This window comes from Heptranchias perlo, chromosome 2, assembly GCF_035084215.1.
Source record: "Heptranchias perlo isolate sHepPer1 chromosome 2, sHepPer1.hap1, whole genome shotgun sequence".
Classification (NCBI taxonomy): Eukaryota; Metazoa; Chordata; class Chondrichthyes; order Hexanchiformes; family Hexanchidae; genus Heptranchias; species Heptranchias perlo.
The window spans coordinates 103,493,866-103,517,662 of NC_090326.1; the positions used below are offsets into that span (position 1 = coordinate 103,493,866).

General features: G+C 44.2%; 1 protein-coding gene across 1 annotated transcript in view; it reads left to right on the plus strand.

Annotated features, from left to right (window-relative positions):
• The window catches only part of ddc (dopa decarboxylase), a 108,206-nt gene that overhangs the window by 20,680 nt on the left and 63,729 nt on the right, over positions 1-23,797 (plus strand). Inside the window, exon 4 of the mRNA XM_067998682.1 lies at positions 3,892-4,026. Coding sequence (XP_067854783.1) covers positions 3,892-4,026 — 135 coding nt within the window. The remainder of the gene's footprint in view (positions 1-3,891; positions 4,027-23,797) is intronic.

The window sequence follows — 23,797 nt, forward strand, 5'->3', positions numbered from 1 at the left end:
TTTATCGCAATTATTCTTTGGTTACAACTGTTGATATAGTATATATTGTACATGATATAGCACACATGGTACATTCTGAGAATTAGTGAGCTTTGCCGATAGGTTAGGATTGTGGATGACCCATGGTACTAATTCCAGGTAGTGGCAATGGTGCTAATGTGCGCCGCTGTACAAACCTGCTTTGTCAATACTGATATGTATTGTACTTGCATATTGTAAATTGAACAATAGATGGGAGCAAGCATACTGTAGCAATTGCACTCTAGGGTCTCCTCTAATATTGTTTTATCTAAACAGTCTGAAATAAAAGCAGCTATTACATTACCACACCAACTTGAGTGTTTCTAGGATATAATAAATGCCTGGTGGGTTTTGGTTGTGCTACCACACAAACCCTTTCCAAATTTTACATGCTTCTATTAGATTCTTTCCTCCCCCAACCTTCTCTGCTTTAGTGGATACAGTCTGAGTTTTTGAAGTCTCTCATCATAATTATTTTATCCCTAGTATCATACTGGTGAATCTATGTTGCAACTTTTCCATAGCTTCAATAGCCCAAGGATGCATACAGTATTCCAACTGTGATTTAACGAACATCTTGTACAGGTTCATCATCCCTGCTTGTGTATGTATTCAGTGCCCGAATGTATAACACCCAATTCTCCTTTGCCCTTTTATGGATTTTTTTTATCTGTAATGCTGCTTTTAAAGATCTATGTATCTGAACCCCTGGAATTCTCTGTTCCTCCACTTTGTTAAGAATTTTTCTGTTTAGGTTATACTTTCTTTTTCTCTTTGTCCCAAAATGTACCATTTCACAGTTATCTGCATTTTCCACACCATCTGCACGCTCCCCTGCCCTGTCTGTGCCTCCTGCGGTCTCTTGCTTTCTTCCTCACAGTTTGCCTTGACTCCTATTTTGGTGTTGTCAACAGACTTTGATATTAGTCCCTCCAAGCCCAAGTCCATGCCAGAGGCCTCAACTCAGGGCACAGCACTAGCTACATTTTGCCAATGTGAAAAACATCTATTCACTTTTACACTCTACTATCTATCCTTCAGCTTTTACTTTATCTATGCCACCACTATATCAAGCATTTTTTGAAAATCCAGATATACCACAGCTACTGCATCCTTTTGTCTAATTATTTAATAATTTCCTTGAAGAATTTGATTAAATTAGTTAAGCATGGTCTGCCGACTATGAGTACGGTAGTCTAGTTATGTTACCGGACCAACAATCCAGAGGCCTGGACTAATAATCCAGAGAACATGAGTTCAAATCCCACCATTGCAGTTTGAGAATTTGAGTTCAGTTAAAAAAATCTGGAGATGAAAAGCTGGTATCAGTTTAAAAAAAAAAGTGACCATGAATCAATCAAATTGTCATAAAAAGCTAACTGGATTAATAATGTCCTTTAGGGAAATAAGCTTAGTCCTTACAATGACTCCAGTTCCACACCACTGTGCTTGACTCTTAACTGTCCCCTGAAGTGGCCCAGCAAGACACTCAGTTGATTCAAGCCACAAAGAATACTACGCGAACTGCAGTGGTTCGAAGAGGCGGCCCACCACCATCTTCTCAGGGCAACTAGGGATGGGCAAATAATGCTGGCTTTGGGAATGAATTTATTTTTAAATGCCTTTCGAAATGTTCACCAATGTTTTTCCTTATTACAGTTTCTAATAGTTTTCTTGCTATTAACTGGTTCATAATTGTCAGCTTTTCCCCTTTTTTGAACAGGAATGTTACATTCACCACTCTCCAGTCTTTTGGTACAAATCCCATTTCCAGAGAATTTTAGAAAATGATAGTTAGTGATCCAGCTATTTCATCACTAACCTCCCTCTGTATACTTGAATGTAGACTATTTGGACCTGAGACTTATCAACTTTAAATCACGCTAACCCCTTTAACACAATTATTTTTTAATATTTATATGAATTGGTGATTCCTCAACTACTGCAGGAGTACCAGAGGAAGACTGTCTTCCTCTGGCATTACTGCAGTTCTTCATCTTCCTGTATAAATAAGAGGCAAAATATTTGTCAAGTACTGTTATTTATTGCCCACAGTCAGTTGAGGACTTTATGATGTTAAAATATCATATATATACATATAATTATATATATATTATAAGCCATAATATATTATAGTAGCAGGGTGAGGAGCCTGGGAAGAAGAGGTGTCAGATATAGGCTGGGAGCAAGCGGCACTACAGTCAGCAGGGTTGGGAGTGAAGTACACCTGAGGTGGGAGAGCTAAAGGCCACAGTATCAGCTAGTGGGATGGGAAGTGTTGGGTTGCAGGCAGCTGGGAGATATTTATTAATTGAGATGCGCTATTATTATACAGTTAAAATATTATTAAAATTAAAATAAATTCAGAAATGACAGCCTAGAGGCCTTAGGAATGGGCAAATGGGAAGGTCAGAGAAGAGCAGGTAGAAACTTGATTTGTTTTTTAATTTTAGAGGGGAGACTGGCGATAAGAGCAGCAAGATGTTAAAAAAGGAGAAATAAAAATCTACAATTAAAGTGTAAAATTTAAAACTTACCTTAAAAGAAAGCAAGATAGTAGATGGAGTCTGTCAGAACCCTGGAGATCTAGAGCTTTTTAAGCTCTATTCAGTGGTAGGAGTGTACAGCTGCAGGTGTCACTGCTTGTCACAGAAAGGTGATGCCCAAATAAGGAGTGAGCAACATATAACATAAATAATATTATATAGATAAATTATCTTTTTTATAATTTTCAGTGATTATTTTTGGAAAACATCATCCATTTACGAGGTTTCTTATAATTAACTATGGTTATCAAACTGCTGGTATTTAAAATAAATTAATTTCCTCACAACAGTCCAATATCACCATGTGTACAATTTTGCCAATGGCCCTTTTATAGTCGTTTTTTAATTCGGGTTCTGGGAATGCAGCATCTGTGAGATGGTTGCTGTAAAATCTATTTTCCATAAACCAGTGGCGCACTTGCAGACCCATTGTTCTAAATGTTCCTCCAGGGAGGGTAGGACACCGGAGATGAGTCAGGATGGGAATTCTGCCTGTGACCTCGACCCGTTTTTCTGGGTCAGAAGTCATTAGTAATTCAGGACAGGCTCCCGATGGGATTGCCACCATCAAGAGGTAACAAGCCATTGCCAGGGAGGAAGGTGTATCATTGCTACAGTGGGACACCTGCTTCAGCACCAGAAGAGGAGGAACCCAAAGTAAAGAAGGCAGAAGAGCCCTGTAGATCTGGTGAGATAATGTATTTTAGGCATTCGGCTGAAGCCTAAAAAAGAAACCATTTTGGAGCGTGGGGAGGGGGACAAGTGCTCATTACTGGGCCCTGTCCCTCCAAAGGAGGCTTCAATGAGTCTTTCATCACTGCCTCAGGTTGTAATGCCATCCTCTCCTCTTGTTCCCTAGGATCAGCAGTAGTAGCCACGAATGGCATGGAAATTTGGCAGGTTTCTGGGACCTGCCTTCCTGCTATCATTTACTTTTAGGGACGGAGGAAGAAAAATCCATGGCAGGGCAGGGATGCAGCGGTAGACCCCCCCCCCCCCCCCCACCTCCACCCGATTTCCCTTGATTTTACACAACTATATCACCTGTTATCAGGCAGTATAGTGGATGAAGATCTATTCCATTAGATCTACAAGTCTGCCACTGGTCTTTGAACACCACACACCTGAATCTGTATTAAATGAAGACCAATTATAAAGCAGCTTAAGAGTACTGGTCTAAGAACATACTGGTTTTGAATGCATACCGTAAAGCATCCCTCATATTATATAACATTACTAACCCATGAATGGAACCTTTGTCACTTTTTCTAAGAGTATAACTGTATAACAGATAGCAATTCATGATCATTAATTGTTTATTTAGGGCACAGCCAGTGAAAGTACACTGGTGACACTTCTTGCTGCGAGAAAGAAGATGGTTTTGCAAGTTCAAGCAAACAACCCTGATCTTGAAGAAGCCATGATCATGTCAAAGCTGGTGGCCTATGCATCAGAGCAGGTAAGCATTGCTATTGTCGCTCTGTCTCTTTTCTTTGAACTGACCTCATTGAATATTAAAAGTCAATACTAAGCCACCTATAAGATATTTAGAATTTTACAATAGATGAGAACTGTTGAACAGTGAATGTGTGACAGAGAGCCAACAAGAATGAAAAAAAATAGTATTAAAAACTCTTTATTTTCAGTAATTATTTTCTACAGAACATTCAGGGAAAAATGATGCGCCATTGTTCTGTAGATAGTAGGTGAAGTCGGTTTGTGTTTCAGGAGATCCACAACTTATAACAGTTTAAGTTATAACACTTTAAGTTTTACCAATTTAGCCAATTATTATGATGTGGATCACATTAGCCTGGAACTTGTGTGAAGATTCTGCCATGAATATGGTGGACTTTCCATGGGGGTGGTTGGAAAACTTGGCAGAAACTCAGATCTGTCAGGTTTCTGCCCTTTTTAAACTATATGTCAAATTACAATCTCGGAGAGGGGAGGGGGAGTGTTAGGCACTTGTACTGCCCACCCCCTGATGTGTTGGCAGTAGTTTGGAGGTGTGTCTGGATTGTTTCTGGTCTACTTAGGGAATCCGACAAAATAGGCCTTTAATTGGCCCAGCTCTTAATTGTACTGAGAGCAGGTGTAGATTTTGTTCTGGGCCTAAATGGGCCTCAAAGTTAAAAAAAAATCAAACGGCAATCAATCCCAGAAGGATTGATTGCCGTTGTGAACATAAGAACATAAGAAATAGGAGCAGGAGAAGGCCATACGGCCCCTCGAGCCTGCTCTGCCATTCAATCAGATCATGGCTGATCTTTGACCTCAACTCCACTTTCCTGCCCGATCCCCATGTCCCTTGATTCCCTAAGTGCCCTTGACATCAAGGCAGCATTTGACCAAGTGTGGCACCAAGGAGCCCTAGTAAAATTGACGTCAATGGGAATCAGGGGGAAAACTCTCCAGTGGCTGGAGTCATTCCTAGCACAAAGGAAGATGGTAGTGGTTGTTGGAGGCCAATCATCTCAGCCCCAGGGCATTGCTGCAGGAGTTCCTCAGGGCAGTGTCCTAGGCCCAACCATCTTCAGCTGCTTCATCAATGACCTTCCCTCCATCATAAGGTCAGAAATGGGGATGTTCGCTGATGATTGCACAGTGTTCAGTTCCATTCGCAACCCCTCAAATAATGAAGCAGTCCGAGCCCGCATGCAGCAAGACCTGGACAACATCCAGGCTTGGGCTCATAAGTGGCAAGTAACATTCGCGCCAGACAAGTGCCAGGCAATGACCATCTCCAACAAGAGTCTAACCACCTCCCCTTGTCATTCAACGTCATCACCATCGCAGAATCCCCCACCATCAACATCCTGGGGGTCACCATTGACCAGAAACTTAACTGGACCAGCCACGTAAATACTGTGGCTACAAGAGCAGGTCAGAGGCTGGGTATTCTGCAGCGAGTGACTCACCTCCTGACTCCCCAAAGCCTTTCCACCATCTACAAGTCACAAGTCAGGAGTGTAATGGAATACTCTCCACTTGCTTGGATGAATGCAGCTCCAACAACACTCAAGAAGCTCGACACCATCCAGGACAAAGCAGCCCACTTGATTGGCATCCCATCCATCACCCTAAATATTCACTCCCTTCACCACCAGCGCACAGTGGCTGCAGTGTGTGCCATCCACAGGATGCACTGTAGCAACTTGCCAAGGCTTCTTCAACATCACCACTCATTCTTCTAAACTCCAGAGAGTATAGGCCCATTCTACTCAACCTCTCTTCATAGGACAGCCCTCTCATCTCGGGAATTAATCTAGTGAACCTTTGTTGCACTGCCTCTAAGGCAAGTATATCCTTCCTTAAATAAGGAGACCAAAATTGTACGCAGTTCTCCAGGTGAGGTCTCTCTAAAGCCCTGTACAACTGTAGTAAGACTTCCTTACTCTTGTACTCCAACCCCCTTGCAATAATGGCCAATATGCCATTTGCTTGCTGTACCTGCATACTAAATTTTTGTGTTTCTTGTACAAGGACACCAAAGGTGCTCCTTTGAACACCAACATTTAATAGTTTCTCACCATTTAAAAAATATTCTGTTTTTCTATTCTTCCTACCAAAGTGAATAACCTCACATTTCCCCACATTATACTCCATCTGCCACCTTCTTGCCCACTCACTTAATCTGTCTATATCACTTGCAGACTCTTTTTTTGTGTCCTCCTCACAGCTTACTTTCCCACCTAGCTTCGTATCATCAGCAAACTTTGGATACATTACACTCAGTCCCTTCATCTAAGACATTAACATAGATTGTAAATAGCTGAGGCCCAAGCACTGACCCATGCAGCACCCCACTAGTTACCCCTGCCAGCCTGAGAATGACCCGTTTATCCCTACTCTCTGTTTTCTGTCCTTCAACCAATCCTCTATCCATGCTAATATATTACCCCCAATCCCATGAGTCCTTACCTTGTGTAACAATCTTTTATGTGGCACCTAATCGAATGCCTTTTGAAAATTCAAATTTACTACATCCACTGGTTCCCCTTTATCTACCCTGTTAGTTACATCCTCAAAAAACTCGAATAAATTTGACAAACACGATTTCCCTTTCATAAAACCATGTTGACTCTGCCTAATCATATTAAGATTTTCTAAGTGCCCTGTTTCCACTTCCTTAATAATGTATTCCATTATGTGGTAAGGACCTAACACTGTGGCAAAGAATCTTGAAAAAAATTGTGCCCCCTTACCTCTTCGACCTGAGCTGCCTCTGGCTCCCACTCTCGGGGTGGCAGGGTGCCACTCCAAGATTACGCTACTTCCGTGGGGAGGGCGTACCTGTTACACCACTACAGCTGTGAGTGTTCAACTCTATTGTTTAAATGGCCCCATCCCCGAGACTTGGGATGGGGATTCGCTGGGGGCTGAGAGGCAGGTGGAAGTCCTGCCCCACCATTATTCCGGTGCTGCCACAGCATCGCTGGAATTTCTAGACTATTAACTTTAGTCAAATTGCCATACAATGGTATTTTAAAATCATTACACCACCTGTCAGGTCTTGTTATTGCTATTGGACCAAACAAAATGATTTCAGTTTCTGAGGAAGAAAGAAAATGGGAGACACAACCATAGAGGAGGAAATTAAGCAGAAGGGCACATCCATGTGAAAATCTTCACAGATTAAGGCTGAAGAGCAGTGTATAAGCACATTTTGGCTAACCAGGGAGGTAATTTTTTTTTTATTCGTTCACGGGATGTGGGCGTCGCTGGCGAGGCCAGCATTTATTGCCCATCCCTAATTGCCCTCGAGAAGGTGGTGGTGAGCCGCCTTCTTGAATCGCTGCAGTCCGTGTGGTGACGGTTCTCCCACAGTGCTGTTAGGAAGGGAGTTCCAGGATTTTGACCCAGCGACGATGAAGGAACGGCGATATATTTCCACGTCGGGATGGTGTGTGACTTGGAGGGGAACGTGCAGGTGGTGTTGTTCCCATGTGCCTGCTGCTCTTGTCCTTCTAGATGGTAGAGGTCGCGGGTTTGGGAGGTGCTGTCGAAGAAGCCTTGGCGAGTTGCTGCAGTGCATCCTGTGGATGGTACACACTGCAGCCACAGTGCGCCGGTGGTGAAGGGAGTGAATGTTTAGGGTGATGGATGGGGTGCCAATCAAGCGGGCTGCTTTATCTTGGATGGTGTCAAGCTTCTTGAGTGTTGTTGGAGCTGCACTCATCCAGGCAAGTGGAGAGTATTCCATCACACTCCTGACTTGTGCCTTGTAGATGGTGGAAAGGCTTTGGGGAGTCAGGAGGTGAGTCACTCGCCGCAGAACACCCAGCCTCTGACCTGCTCTCGTAGCCACAGTATTTATATGGCTGGTCCAGTTCAGTTTCTGGTCAATGGTGACCCCCAGGATGTTGATGGTGGGGGATTCGGCGATGGTAATGCCGTTGAATGTCAAGGGGAGGTGGTTAGACTTTCTCTTGTTGGAGATGGTCATTGCCTGGCACTTATCTGGCGCGAATGTTACTTGCCACTTATGAGCCCAAGCCTGGATGTTGTCCAGGTCTTGCTGCATGCGGGCTCGGACTGCTTCATTATCTGAGGGGTTGCGAATGGAACTGAACACTGTGCAGTCATCAGCGAACATCCCCATTTCTGACCTTATGATGGAGGGAAGGTCATTGATGAAGCAGCTGAAGATGGTTGGGCCTAGGACACTGCCCTGAGGAACTCCTGCAGCAATGCCCTGGGGCTGAGATGATTGGCCTCCAACAACCACTACCATCTTCCTTTGTGCTAGGTATGACTCCAGCCACTGGAGAGTTTTCCCCCTGATTCCCATGGACTTCAATTTTACTAGGGCTCCTTGGTGCCACACTTGGTCAAATGCTGCCTTGATGTCAAGGGCAGTCACTCTCACCTCACCTCTGGAATTCAGCTCTTTTGTCCATGTTTGGACCAAGGCTGTAATGAGGTCTGGAGCCGAGTGGTCCTGGCGGAACCCAAACTGAGCATCGGTTCGCAGGTTATTGGTGAGTAAGTGCCGCTTGATAGCACTGTCGACGACACCTTCCATCACTTTGCTGATGATTGAGAGTAGACTGATGGGGCGGTAATTGGCCGGATTGGATTTGTCCTGCTTTTTGTGGACAGGACATACCTGGGCAATTTTCCACATTGTCGGGTAGATGCCAGTGTTGTAGCTGTACTGGAACAGCTTGGCTAGAGGCGCAGCTAGTTCTGGAGCACAAGTCTTCAGCACTACAGCTGGGATGTTGTCGGGGCCCATAGCCTTTGCTGTATCCAGTGCACTCAGCCGTTTCTTGATATCACGTGGAGTGAATCGAATTGGCCAAAGACTGGCTTCCGTGATGGTGGGGATATTGGGAGGAGGCTGAGATGGATCATCCACTCGGCACTTCTGGCTGAAGATGGTTGCAAACGCTTCAGCCTTGTCTTTTGCACTCACGTGCTGGACTCCGCCATCATTGAGAATGGGGATGTTTGCAGAGCCTCCTCCTCCCGTTAGTTGTTTAATTGTCCACCACCATTCATGACTGGATGTGGCAGGACTGCAGAGCTTTGATCTGATCCGTTGGTTGTGGAATCGCTTAGCTCTGTCTATAGCTTGTTGCTTCCGCTGTTTAGCATGCATGTAGTCCTGAGTTGTAGCTTCACCAGGTTGGTACCTCATTTTTAGGTACGCCTGGTGCTGTTCCTGGCATGCTCTTCTACACTCCTCATTGAACCAGGGTTGATCCCCTGGCTTGTTGGTAATGATAGAGTGAGGAATATGCCGGGCCATGAGGTTACAGATTGTGCTGGAATACAATTCTGCTGCTGCTGATGGCCCACAGCGCCTCATGGATGCCCAATTTTGAGCTGCTAGATCTGTTCTGAATCTATCCCATTTAGCACGGTGGTAGTGCCACACGTTGGATGGTGTCCTCAGTGCGAGGACGGGACTTCATCTCCACGAGGACTGTGCGGTGGTCACTCCTACCAATACTGTCATGGACAGATGCATTTGCGACAGTGAGATTGGTGAGGACAAGGTCAAGTAAGTTTTTCCCTCGTGTTGGTTCGCTCACCACCTGCCGCAGGCCCAGTCCAGCAGCTATGTCCTTCAGGACTCTGCCAGCTCAGTCAGTAGTGGTGCTACCGAGCCACTCTTGGTGATGGACATTGAAGTCCCCCACCCAGAGTACATTTTGTGCCCTTGCTACCCTCAGTGCTTCCTCCAAGTGGTGCTCAACATGGAGGAGGATTGATTCATCAGCTGAGGGAGGACGGTAGGTGGTAATCAGGAGGAGGTTTCCTTGCCCATGTTTGACCTGATGCCATGAGATTTCATGGGGTCCAGAGTCAATGTTGAGGACTCCCAGGGCCACTCCCTCCTGACTGTATATCACTGTACCGCCACCTCTGGTGGGTCTGTCCTGCCGGTGGGACAGGACATACCCAGGGATGGTGATGGAAGAGTCTGGGACATTGGCTGAAAGATATGATTCTGTGAGTATGGCTATGTCAGGCTGTTGCTTGACTCGTCTGTGGGACAGCTCTCCCAATTTTGGCACAAGTCCCCAGATGTTGGTAAGGAGGACCTTGCAGGGTCGACTGGGCTTGGTGTTTTGCCGTTGTCGTGTCCGGTGCCTTGTGGTCCGATGCCGGGTGGTCCGTCCGGTTTTATTCTTATTATGACTTTTCGTAGCGAGATTTTGCAACTGAGTGGCTTGCTGGGCCATTTCAGAGGGCAATTAAGAATCAACCACATTGCTGTGGGTCTGGAGTCACATATAGGCCAGACCGGGTAAGGACGGCAGGTTTCCTTCCCTAAAGGACATTAGTGAACCAGATGGGTTTTTATGACAATCCGGTAGTTTCATGGCCATCATTACTGATACTAGTATTTTAATTCCAGATTTTATTTAATTAATTGAATTTAATTAATTAATTGAATTTAAATTCACCAGCTGCCGTGGCGGGATTTGAACTCATGACTCTGGATTTTAGTCCAGGCCTCTGGATTACTTGCCCAGTAACATAACCACTATGCTACCGTACCGTAATGACAGATCTGGAGAGTGCCTCTGTGTCACAGTATCCATTCATATTTTTTACTACAGGGTTCTTCTGGTAGATAACAGATTCAAAGATCTGGAGAGTAACAAATCCATTTGCATAATCTATGAATGATTCCCTCTTGCTTAAATTAGTTCATCAATTTACCATATAAATTTAACACGTCTGCCTTCCAATCGCAGAAAGTCAGTGACCAGCATAACAGCACATATGAATCTGTGTATATTCCCAAGAAGATGTCAAGTGCAATTGCACATTGCATGAAAACAAAAGAAAATATGAAGGGAATTGTGGTCATGCAACCCATGATTTCTTATCCTTTAAAATGAATGGACTGAAAATTGTGGGCCCCAATTTTCCATGATGTGCTCTTTGCGAGTGCCATTCCCTGCTGGGAGTGCCAGATTGCAGAATCACCCGAGCAGAATGAGGAAAGGCCATTCAGTCTATTGGGTCTGCTTTTTCCAACACACCCTGTGAAAATTTCACGTGACGGATTTTCCCCAACCTACTTAATCTCCCCATGGAAGTGGATAAGCATAAGTGAAATTTCCACAAAGAAAGAACTCCATGAAATTTCATCAGCCCCCACTCCCAAAGGTAATTCTACAACATTCCAGAACATCAGTCTAATCCATCTTGTTCAACTCTCACTGATTGGATTCCACAGATGACATTCACCATGGGCCCGATATTAGGAGGGAGGTGGGTTGCCATCGGGCAGCCGACTGGGCGCGTGGGTAACCCGCCCAGTAAAATCGGTGGGTCCCTCACGTGATCGTAAGTAAATTGAAGCCACTTACCTTGGCTTCCGGGTTTCACGCTGGAAAGCTGCGCAGCGGGCGGACTGCGCCCCCGCATCATAGGCTGTCAGCTGGAGGAGCCCTATTTAAAGGGACAGTCCTCCACTGACTGATGCTGCAGAAAGGAGTCAAAATTACAGCATGGAGCAGCCCAGGGGGAAGGCTGCTCCCAGGTTTAATGATGCCTCACTCCAGGTCTTACTGGGTGGGGTGAGGAGGAGGGAGAGGACAGAGATCTTCTCCCTGGCGGACGGGAGGAAGTGGCCTGCCTCTGCCACCATGAAGGCCTGGCTCGAGGTGGCAGAGGAGGTCACCAGCACCACCAACATATCACGCACCTGCATACAGTGCAGGAGGCGCTTCAATGACCTAAGTAGGTCAGCTGAAGTGAGTACACTTACTCATTCCCCTACACTCCATCTGCCACATCACCGCCCCCACCCCACATCTCCTTCTGCACTGCCAACACTACTCTATCACATCACTCCTCACACCCACTCAAAACTCATCCTCATCTTACCTGCACTTACTCACGTCGCCAGTACTCATCCCACCACTACCACTCAACCCAATCCTCATACAATCTCATGGCTCTGTCTCATATTCACCCTCTTATGCATCTCTTTCACGGTCAGCCTCACCCCACCTGCCACTACCTGTGCTGCGGCCACAAGGCATGCATCACATATGTGTAGTAGGAAGCGTAAGGCAAATGTGTCGTGAGCATGAAGGGGATGCACAAGGGTGTTTGAGGGTTTGTCATGGTTTTTACTTATATTTGATTTCTGATCAACTCACATTACATATTATATTGTCACCACTACTGCCACGTCTTGGCCATTCTTGACTGGCTTGTGCAATAATGCCCTTTCATGAGGTTCTCCATGAACACCCTTGATGCCACCCATTGGGTCACCCTACAGTGGGTGTATGTGTAGTTGCACGACTACTTTGTGTAGGTGCCTGTTGTGCAGCACTGTGTTGTGTAGCTCCACATGGCGAAGGTGGACGGCATGTCTGGCAAGGCTGGTGATGTTGTTCGTCCTCCAATGGAGTGATGAATGCAGCAATGGACGCCCCCCCCCACCCTGATGGTGTGAGTGTGAGAGGGTCCACAAAGTAGGTAAATGTGTTTGGACAGCAGAGTTTAGGGTATGATTTAATAATTTGGAGTGTGAAGACAACGGTGTGGCAGGCCAAACTTTGAGGTGACAGAGTGCCCTGCTGCAATGAATGAGGGATTACCCCGTACCTGCTAAATGGACCTTTGCAGCTGCCACTGGCTGCTGGCTGCAACACTTCCGTTTAAACAGGGAGTGTTTCACCCAGCATGGAAAACATGCTCTGGGTAGTCCAAAATCCGAATCCTCCTAAAATCTCCAACTAATGAGGTCTGTAAACGACCTCAAGTGCCCAGATAACTATCTTAAGTGGGAGTCCCGCATGCAGGGGCTGCGCGCGCACCGATTTGTGTCATTGGGGAACCCGGAAGTGGGCGGGTTGGAGCTGGGCTCCGGACCCGCTCCGGGAATCCCCAATTTTAGGAGCCCCCCTGCCATGAACGCACCTGCTCGGCCATGCGAAAATTGACCCCCATGATTCCAAAAAGACAGAAATCAATGCATTCTGTGTATCCTTATAATCTTAAATCTCTTTATTAACGAGATATTCAGATAGCTCCCTTTTAAAGGTGTTTACTCCATATATCTACTGCCCTGTGGGAAAAACAATTTCTTCCCATTTCTGTTTTTACTTGAGATTTCCCAGTTTAATCTTTGTGTCCTTCAGTTCTGTTATCATAGTTTAAGTTTTTTAAAGTAATTCAGAAACCTGTGCTAGCCTCAACCACCGAGAGGACATGTTGGAAAATCAAAGGCACATTCCCCGTGATTTCCTATCCATCATAGGTGGAATATTATGGCAAAGGCACCTGCGTTTTTCTGATATGTGTTGCCAGTGAATGAAGCTCTGTAGCTGCGAGTGGGAATTCAGAAAATCAGCTCTAATATGTAATATGTAAATTCTATGGCCTATAAATTTGGCTGCACAACACAACCTGGCCTACTAAGCCCTCAATATGGCGGGCAGAAGCGCATGTACATCTCCAGCCAGATGTGCGCTGCCACCATATTGGGAAGGAAAGAAAAGGTGTCCTTTACCCACGCTTGAAGCAGGCGTTAGGCCCTTTGCATATGCAAATAAGGGGCCTAATGTCTGTTTGAGGCGTCAGCGCTGCCTGCGCTCAGGAAGATCAGACCTTGGGATCGCCTGTGATCTACAAGGTAAGTTTTTCACATTTACTTACCTGAATGTGGAGCCCAGAGGAACAGGAGTGCTCCTCCCGACCCCACATTTAACAAAAGCTCGCCGCCGTTCCCGACCTCCCCACCTCCTCCCTTGACAGCCACTTCCAACTCCCCATCCCCCAATCCCCTGGCCCCGATCCATTCCCCAGCCCCGATCCGACCCCCAGCGCCAATCGTCCAGCCCCAATCCCGACTCCGACTTGATCCCTGACCCTGACCCATTTACCTGAGGGCCACAGCGATGCCAGCAGAGGTCCACACTTGCATTCTTATTCGTTGGCTCCTTTATAATGAGGCCAGAGGCCCAATATCAGGGGCACCTCGGGCCTCACCATTCAGGCACAGTGTATGTACCAAAATGGGTGTGCCTGAATTTCTAGGCAAGTGCATCCAAACACATATCAGTCACTGCCAGAACTGTTGAGAATTGAAAGATTCACATGTTTTACTTCTATAATTCTTTTCAATTAAAAGTAACTATTCGCAGTGAGTTGCTCTTGGTGTGCAGGAACTATTGTTACGTAGACCAATATTTTTTGAATTATATATAATTAGGTTTGACTTTGCTATACAATTTATGAGGAAAGTTAATTTGCTGAACAAATTGAAAATTGCATGACCTTACTGTGTACACAAAAATGTTTGGTTGGTCTGTAAGTACTTTATTGCAAAATCATGAGTAAATATTCAAATGTGATGCGTAGAGTCATAGATTAAATTCTTGTATTAAATGTTATGTTGACATGTATTGTTTCTTTACATTTTACAACTAATTTTTAGATTCATAATATTTTTTAAAACATATGACGCTTTTATACTACGCCAGGGCTGTCAGGTGCCTGTCTTGTGCAGCTGCCTACAAGCCAAATGTAAAACTGTTGGAACTCATTAAGATTGGTGGCCTGGAAAATCCACTAAAACCTGCTAAAATGGGTCTTCCTGGCAGGTGGTCATAATTAGTCCAGCAGTTTTACACCTGACTTGCATCTGGCCATAAAAGACCCACACTTGGGGAACCTCACTAATGTACAAAACCTTTAGAAGTAGGCGTTAAAAGAAGTGTTTGTGTTTTTATTGTGTTTGTATTAGTTCAGCTGTACACTAATGAACACCCACATATTAGATTTGAAAGATAATTGAGATACGAAAGATCATCTTAGTCATCAGCCTCTGCTTTCCTCCCCCACTGTCCACCATTATTTAACCTCTCACTGTATTTCTCCACACTGTTTTCCTCATTATTCATGCATGATTTTGTATGTCCTTTCAGTTACTTTTACTTTTATCTCCGACTTCCGCTTTTCATCTCTTCTCTGCTTCTCGTTCTTTTTATGATAGACATACAATATGTGTCAGTTAACAATATGCTTTCATACTTTAGGACTGTCAGCAGCTTTAGAATGGGCTCATTATCTAATCCAAATACTGCATAGATCTTTTATTCATTTTGTACTGTAACAGCTTCAGAGGTTATTGTACAGACTCACAGTGGTCTGTGCTCATTACTTTTATAACAGACAGATAGATATATCTACCACACACATCACAAAAGTGACAGATGTTTTATCAAGATTGATCTGACTTTCAGACCAGTAATGTAAACACCTGGTGCTTTTAAATAAATATGAAAGTGGTGCAGATGCTTCCAGAAAGGTCAGCATTAATCAAAAGAGCAGTGATTTTTTGAGCTCCTGCCCCCAGGGAACTCAGTTTCCAATGAGCAAAGGTCAGGAAAAGGGGATTTCCACAGCTTTCCTGAGCCGTAGAGCTCAGCTTGCACCTGGAGTATGCACATGCCAGACTATACCATGTAAATGAGACAGGAAGAGGCGTTCCCCTCCTCCACTTCCTCTTCCATTTTATGTACTGGCTGGGTGCCCCGGCACAGGAGCAGCCAGTGAAGCTGTGGCCTACCACCAAGCCCTTCACTGAGGGTTTGCAGGGATCCTGGGGCAGGCCAAAGAATTTCAGGGAGGCCTACTCCCAGGTTTTTTGTTGTACCCCAGCATCTTGACATTGAAACATAACCTTCTGGTTGCCGAGCTCCATTGGCAGCCAGAAGATCCCAATCACTGCGTTCTGAGAGGCCTATAGCTACCCCTGATTTTCCCGGCCTTACTGTCAGCATTAGGCTCTGCCAGGTATGGGTGTACATTGAGGCTGCCCCGGGATATTCAAATAGCTCAGGACAGAAAATCCAGACAAACCAGGGTTTGACGGCAGCAGTGAATTTTGGATGCTCAGTTCAGGTTTAGTGCCTGGAAAAATCAGCCCTAAATATAGATCAGTTTAACATAATGGACACTACAAAAATGTTGGGGAAGATATGTAGACTATCAGTAATTTTACCATTCCATTAGTCTTTTTTCTTTTTCTCTGTCTTTCTTTCCGGTTCCTGCCTCCATAGACACCTGCACTACCAGTATTGATGCTGGAATAGCTTGGGCTCCATAGATTTATTTTCATTTTAAGAACATAAGAACATAAGAAATAGGAGCAGGAGTAGGCCATTCAGCCCCTCGAGTCTGCTCCGCCATTCATTCAGATCATGGCTGATCTTTGACCTCAACTCCATTTTCCTGCCCGATCCCCATATCCCTTGATTCCCCTAGAGTCCAAAAATCTATCCATCTCAGCCTTGAATATATTCAATGACTTAGCATCCACAGCCCTCTGGGATATAGAATTCCAAAGATTCACAACCCTCTGTGTGAAGAAATTCTCCTCATCTCAATCTTGAATGGCCGACCCCTTATCCTGCCACTATGCCCCCTAGTTCTGACTCTCTAACCAGGGGAAATAATCTCTCAGCATCTACCCTGTCAAGCCCCCTCATAATCTTACATGTTTCAATGAGATCACTTCTCATTCTGTTAAACTCCAGAGAGTATATTCTATTCAACCTCTCTACACAGGACAACCCTTTCATCTCAGGAATTAATCTAGTGAACCTTCGTTGCACTGCCTCTAAGGCAAGTATATCCTTCCTTCGATAAGGAGTCCAAAACTGTACGCAGTACTCCAGGTGAGGTCTCACTAAAGCCCTGTACAACTATAGTAAGACTTCCCTACTCTTGTATTCCAACCCCCTTGCAATAAAGGCCAACATGCTATTTGCTTTCCTAATTGCGTACTAACTTTTTGTGTTTCTTGTACGAGGATACCCAAGTCTCTTTGAACACCAACATTTAATAGTTTCTCACCATTTAAAAAATATTCTGTTTTTCTGTTCTTCCTACCAAAGTGAATAACCTCACATTTCCCCACATTACACTCCATCTGCCACCTTCTTACCCACTCATTTAATCTGTCTATCTCCCTTTGCAGACTCTTTGTGTCCTCCTCACAGCTTACTTTCCCACCCAGCTTTGTATCATCAGCAAACTTGGATACATTACACTCAGTCCCTTCATCTAAATCATTAACATAGATTATAAATGGCTGAGGCCCAAGCACTGATCCATGCAGCACCCCACTAGTTACAGCCTGTCAACCTGAGAATGACCCGTTTATCCCTACTCTCTGTTTTCTGTCCTTCAACCAATCCTCTATCCATGCTAATATATTACCCCCAACCCCATGAGCCCTTCCTTTTACATGGTACCTTGTCAAATGCCTTTTGAAAATCCAAATATACTACATCTGCTGGTTCCCCTTTATCTACCCTGCTAGTTACATCCTCAAAAAACTCGAAGAAATTTGTCAAACACGATTTCCCTTTCATAAAACCTAATCATTTTAGATTTTCTAAGTGCCCTGTTACCACTTCCTTAATAATGGATTCCAGCATTTTCCCGATGACCGATGGGCTAACTGGCCTGTAATTCCCTGTTTTCTCTCTCCCTCCCTTCTTGAATAGCGGGGTAACACTTGCTACCTTCTAATGCACTGGGCCATTCCAGAATCTAGAGAATTTTGGAAGATCATAACCAATGCATCCACTATCTCTGCAGCCACCTCTTTTAGAACCCGAGGATGTAGGCCATCAGGTCCAGGGATTTGTCGGCTTTTCGTCCCATTAGATTGTCCAATACTTTTTCTCTAGTCATATTAATTGTTTTAAATTCCTGACTCTCATTTACCCCTTGGTTCCCCACTATTTTTGTTATGCTTTTTGTGTCTTCTACTGTGAAGACTGATACAAAATATTTGTTTAACATCTCTGCCATTTCCTTATTCCCCATTATAATTTCTCCTGTCTCAGCCTCTAAGGGACCAACATTTACTTCTGCTACTCCCTTCCTTTTTACATACTTGTAGAAGCTCTTACAATCCATTTTTATATTTCTTGCTAGTTTACTTTCATATTCTATTTTCTCCCTTTTTATCCCTTTTTTGGTCGTCCTTTGTTGGTTTCCAAAACTCTCCCAATCCCCAGGTTTATTGCTCACTCTTTTTCTCACTCTTCAGCTGAATTAAAATGGGATTTTTGCCAAACTAGGATTTAGCCAGAGTGGAGGTGTAAAATCACAATCCTGAAATGGGAGGGTTTGAGATTGCAACCTCATGTAAAAGATGTCTACTTAGTCCAGGAGAATTGGTAGACAGCACTGGTGTTGTAGATTAGGTTTAATACCCATTGCATTGTGACAGACTGAGTAAATTTCTAATGCAACCATTTCTAATGCAGTTCTGCTGTATGAGAAGCAGTAGGAAGAAAGGCAGATGCAGCCACAAAGCAGGATAGCAAGGAGAAATCTCTCCCTTTGTGAAAGGATGCATAGACCTAGAATGAATTACCTGGCCTTATTAGATTTTATCAGATGGTTTAGGCTTACTAGGGAGGCAATTACAGAACCATGTGAAATGTTGTCTCCAGATTTGGAGGAATCCTGAGCAACACAAACAACTGTACCTCTGATTCTTGAGGAATAATGACCAACCATTTTTTTGGTTGCTGGATCATTTCAAGCACAAGAAGGACATTATAATGGCAATGCTCAAGGCGCTGTGCCCACCTGACATCCCCTGAAAACATTCCAAGCCAAAGATCCATACCATTTTCATAGCTTTGAGATCTCTGTCCACTTGTGTATTCTTCATGTTATTGTCTTGGCTTGGAGATTGAATGTACTGTCCACCTCTAGTTTTGCTGATGTCACTAAACTTATTGCCAATGATGCCATGCTCTTGTTATTCTTATCACACGTTCCATCCACAATGCAGCCTCTCCTTAGAAATTCCTCCTGTTTATGAGTTTTAGGGATTCCTGTATGCACTATTTTTACACAGATATTGACCTACTTAAAATAAACAAATAGAGAGAGAGCAGCGTGAGAGCATCAGCAAAAGAGATAAACTTCAACAACAGAGAGAGCAGTGTGAAGGAAATACAGCAATGAGAAAAAGATAACAGCAACAACCTTTATTTTGAAACTAGGGGCCATAAATATAAGATAGTATATACCTAGCACAAAGGAAGATGGTAGTGGATGTTGGAGGCCAATCATCTCAGCCCCAGGACATTGCTGCAGGAGTTCCTCAGGGCAGTGTCCTAGGCCCAACCATCTTCAGCTGCTTCATCAATGACCTTCCCTCCATCATAAGGTCAGAAGTGGGGATGTTCGCTGATGATTGCACAGTGTTCAGTTCCATTCGCAACCCCTCAGATAATGAAGCAGTCCTTGCCCGCATGCAGCAAGGCCTGGACAATATCTATTCTTGGGCTGATAAGTGGCAAGTAACATTCGCGCCAGACAATGACCATCTCCAACAAGAGAGAGTCTAATCACCTCCCCTTGACATTCAACGGCATTACCATCGCTGAATCCCCCACCATCAACATCCTGGGGGTCACCATTGACCAGAAACTTAACTGGACCAGCCACATAAATACTGTGGCTACAACATGGAGTGGTTGATGCGAATAGCATAGATGCCTTTAAGGGGAAGCTAGTTAAGTACATGAGGAAAAAGGAATAGAAAGATATACAGATAGGGTGAGATGAAATAAGGTGGGAGGAGGCTCGTGTGGAGCATAAACACTGGCATAGACCAGTTTGGCCAAATGGCCTGTTTCTGTGCTGTAAATTTTATGTAATTCTTTGTAATGTAGGGCTTATAACATAGAAAAATGTTCCAAGATGTTTCAAAGAGGAGAAAAGATGTGGGAACCAAGCTTTTGCAGGAAGATTAGCAAAGCTGAACGAACGCTTGGTTGAAGAGAGCTGTTTGGAGATGGCTGTAAGGAAGGAGGTTCTTATAATCTGGCTTTCATCGTGCTCACAGCACCAAGAATGCCCCAGCCAAGTCACAAATGATGTCCTGTGTGACTGCAACGATGGTGCATTGTGCCTTCTTGCAACCTTTCTGCTGTGCTTGGCATAGTCAACCACTCCATCCTCCTCCACAGCCTCTGCAACGTGGGACTGCCCTTAAGTAATTCCACACTTACCTTTGCCAACGTAGCAAATGCATCTGCATCAATGGCTTCTCTTCTCAGCACCAGTCATCTTTGGAGTTCCCTAAGGGTCTGTCCTTCACCCCCCTCTTTTTCTCATATACCTGCTGTCCCTCATGAAATCATCTGACGGCATAGAGTCAGCTTACGTATCCATGCCATGGCCTCTTTTTCATCGAGTCGGCGAGTTGCGGGCTGCCAAATGGGCTTCCCAGTGCAGCTCACCGGATTGTGGCTGGTCAATTTCAGGCTGCTATAGCCGGCAGCAAGTTAAGTGTGGGGTGGTGGATGGGGGTGAGGTGGGGGGCATTTTGTGATCGCAGAGGGGGAAGCCTGGGGTAGCAGCAGCTCAGATTATTTTTGTGTGACCCGGAGAAGAACTCCTGCTCCTCTTGGCCCCACAAAATTAATTTCAAACTTACCTTTACTGGATCTGTTCAGCTCTATTGCCCATAGAACTGATCAGAGCATGTACGGTGCACGGTCCGACCAACTCCAACCTGAAATGGCATCAAGTCCTAGGACCCCTGTTTGCATAGTAAAAGGGGCCTACCACCTGAAATAGGCAGGCGCTTTGGGTGCCCAGTGGTAGGCCCCTTTCAAAATGGCGCCAGCTACATGGTTGGGGTTAATGGGGCAGTAAGGCTACCAATCCCCTTTTGAGGCTGTTACCAGCCCTATAATGCCAGGTGCAACAAGTTAAAATCTCCCCCATTGAGTCATAGATGAGTTACAATTTCCTTCAGTTGAACATCAGGAAGACCGAAGCCATCATTTTCAACCCTCACCATAAATTCCATTCCCTTGCCATTGATTCCATTTCTGTTCCTGCACACTCGCTCAGGCTGAGCCAAACTGTGCGAACCCCTGGCATTATAAGATTCCTATAAGCATATTAATGAGGCTCTCACCTGAGTCAGGCGAGTGCCTTGGCTGCCCAAAAGAAGGGCTCATTTAAGATGGCGATAGCTGGGAATTGAGCACGAGCAGGGTGATAAGTCTTTGCACGACTATCTTAACTGCGCACCCATCCTGTTCTTGTTGGGCAGGGTGGGTTAAAATGACCCCCAAAGTGTTTGTAGAGTTTATATAATTAATTACTATAGGGTAGATTCTCTCTCCCAATGTGGAGCTTCACTTGCCAGAAGTGTATGTTGGGAATTTTGGTGTGGAACTACAGGATTTTCTGTTCATTAACATTAGAATTCATGAGATCCATCCTTATCTGTACACAAGTATAAGGCAAGCTCAGTCTCCAGCATACTACTGCCACAATTACATTGCACACATTTTAAAAGTGAAACTTTTAGATTGCTTATTTGGTAACAAAGTGATTGACAAAGTCTAGGCCAATATTTTACTATAAAACAGAAAATGCTGTAAATGTACCGCAGATTTGTTATCATATAAAAGAGACATAACGGTTAATGTTTCAGGTGGGACACTCATCAGATCAGTTCTGATCTTCAGCATTTGTATTTCTTTTTACCGTTCCTATATCTTTGTAACTTATCTGCCCATGTTAGGTGGAACTAAATCCACTGGTTAGATAAGTCCTTCAATGATATTACTCACCTTGCTCCATATTTTTAATCTGTGATATGTTAATCTGTTTCTCAGCCATTTGGTTCAAGCATTTTTCAGTCACTTCATGAAGCTTCTGAATTTTGCATAGAGCCCTTTGTAACTCATTTTGGTTAATGCCACAAAGAGTGGTCTTAATGCAGGACATGTCTCATAACAAACCAGACAGTGTAAGTTATTAAGGTCAACTAAGCACAAAGTTAATTTTAAAAAGCAGAAAATTGCTGTTATGAAGTAAATAGTGGAATTTAATGAAGATGCTGACTTAAGCACTATGGTGTAGTTCCCCTTTAAATAAAGAAAACATTGTGACTAATCTCACTGGCCAATCTGCAACAAGCTATTTACCAAAAGTACACAGATCCATCTGTCTACACAATCTATTGACCTTATATTTAGAATTCAGTTAAATTAAACCAACATAATTCTTAGAAAATATCATGAGGGGTCTTGACAGAGTAGATAGAGAGAAATTATTCCCATTGGCCGAAGGGTCGAGAACCAGAGGACACAGATTTAAGGTGACTGGCAAAAGAAGCAAAGGCGACATGAGGAAATACTTTTTTACGCAGTAAGTGGTTGTGATCTGGAATGCACTGCCTGAAAGGCTGGTGGAGGCAGATTCAGTCGTGGCTTTCAAAAGAGAACTGGATAAGTATTTGAAAGGAAAAAATTTGCAGGGCTACGGGGATAGGGCGAGGGAGTGGGACTAGTTGGATTGCTCTTGCAGAGAGCCGGCACGGACTCGATGGACCGAATTGCCTCCTGTGCTGTAACCATTCTATGATTCTATGATTCTGTATGTGAGGTTGAAAATAGATGGTATATTTATCAGTGGCAGACGTCATAGTGACATTGTTAATAAAATTCTTGACAATATGAAAGGTCGTTATCGTATTAATCATTGAAATCGGCAATGTAAATGTCACATGCGTGGGTAAAGACAGTTACAGTTGACTAATATCTGGTTAAGGTGCAGTACGATTGTCTCTTTGATCAGCATGTATCAAAACAGTTGTTACTAGAGGATTCATTTTGTTCATGGGATTAAGTGACTTTGACCCGATGAATCCTTGGTGTGCTAATTAGATTATATTGAGCTGTGACGTATATCTGCTGCTGAAGGGCTGATAAGAAATAGAAAGTGACAGCACTTCAACAAGTGGCAAGGGGCAGAGTATTTTCTTTCTGTAGGAAGAATCGCCTTAAGGCACAAGTAACCTTTCTATTTGTATCAATGAATATATCCAGCACTTGGGACAAAAGCAATGCAAGATACACTGCAATTTCTTTGCTAGCATGACTTGTAGATCTGTAGTTGAAAAAACTGCTTCTTAGGACTCATACTTATTTTCTGTACACGCCCATTTCCATACTTTTTTAAATTCATGATCATATGAAAGGTCTAATTTTGTGAAAGTGAGGAGAATGTTTTACACCAAGGGAGCAAATGTTACATTTTTTGGATTATAGCATACCCATGGGTTAATACGTGGTTAATGCTTGTGTTAAAAATTACAGAGGAACTTAGTATGAGTGCGCTAATTCTTCATACAGGAACAGTGCTGGTCAGAGTGAGGAATGGGAGGGGGAGTTGTGGTGGCCAAAATGGGAGCATGGGCAGACCATGGCCAGGTACAGCTGCATGAAAAGCCAGGGTGAAATAGCGGCGAGTAGAGCCAAATTGGGAGCCGGGGCCTAGACGGAGGCAAAAGATGGGGCAGGGAGAGCGTACATAGTGGCCAAGTTTGCCACACTTCCATGGGTAGCCAACATGACAGCAGAATAGGGTAAAGGCCTACCTAGCAACCAAAGCCTGAATAGGCAAAATAAAGTAGGTGAAGTCCCAATGGGCCAAAGGATTAAAGTAAGAGGCTTGAATGGATGGAAATTGAGATCCTGGCTTGGGGGACTAGGCCAAAATCCACGTCCAAGGAAGCCAAAATGGATGTATAGAAAACAGACTGGGGCATGAAATAGTGGCCCAATATATCCTAAAGAAAAAAAGTTAAAATATTCTAAAAATTTTTAGGAGTCATTTTTTACAGGTGGTTCTCCCGATCATCTGCCGTAAGTTCTGCGGAAGAGTTACGGAAATCCCAC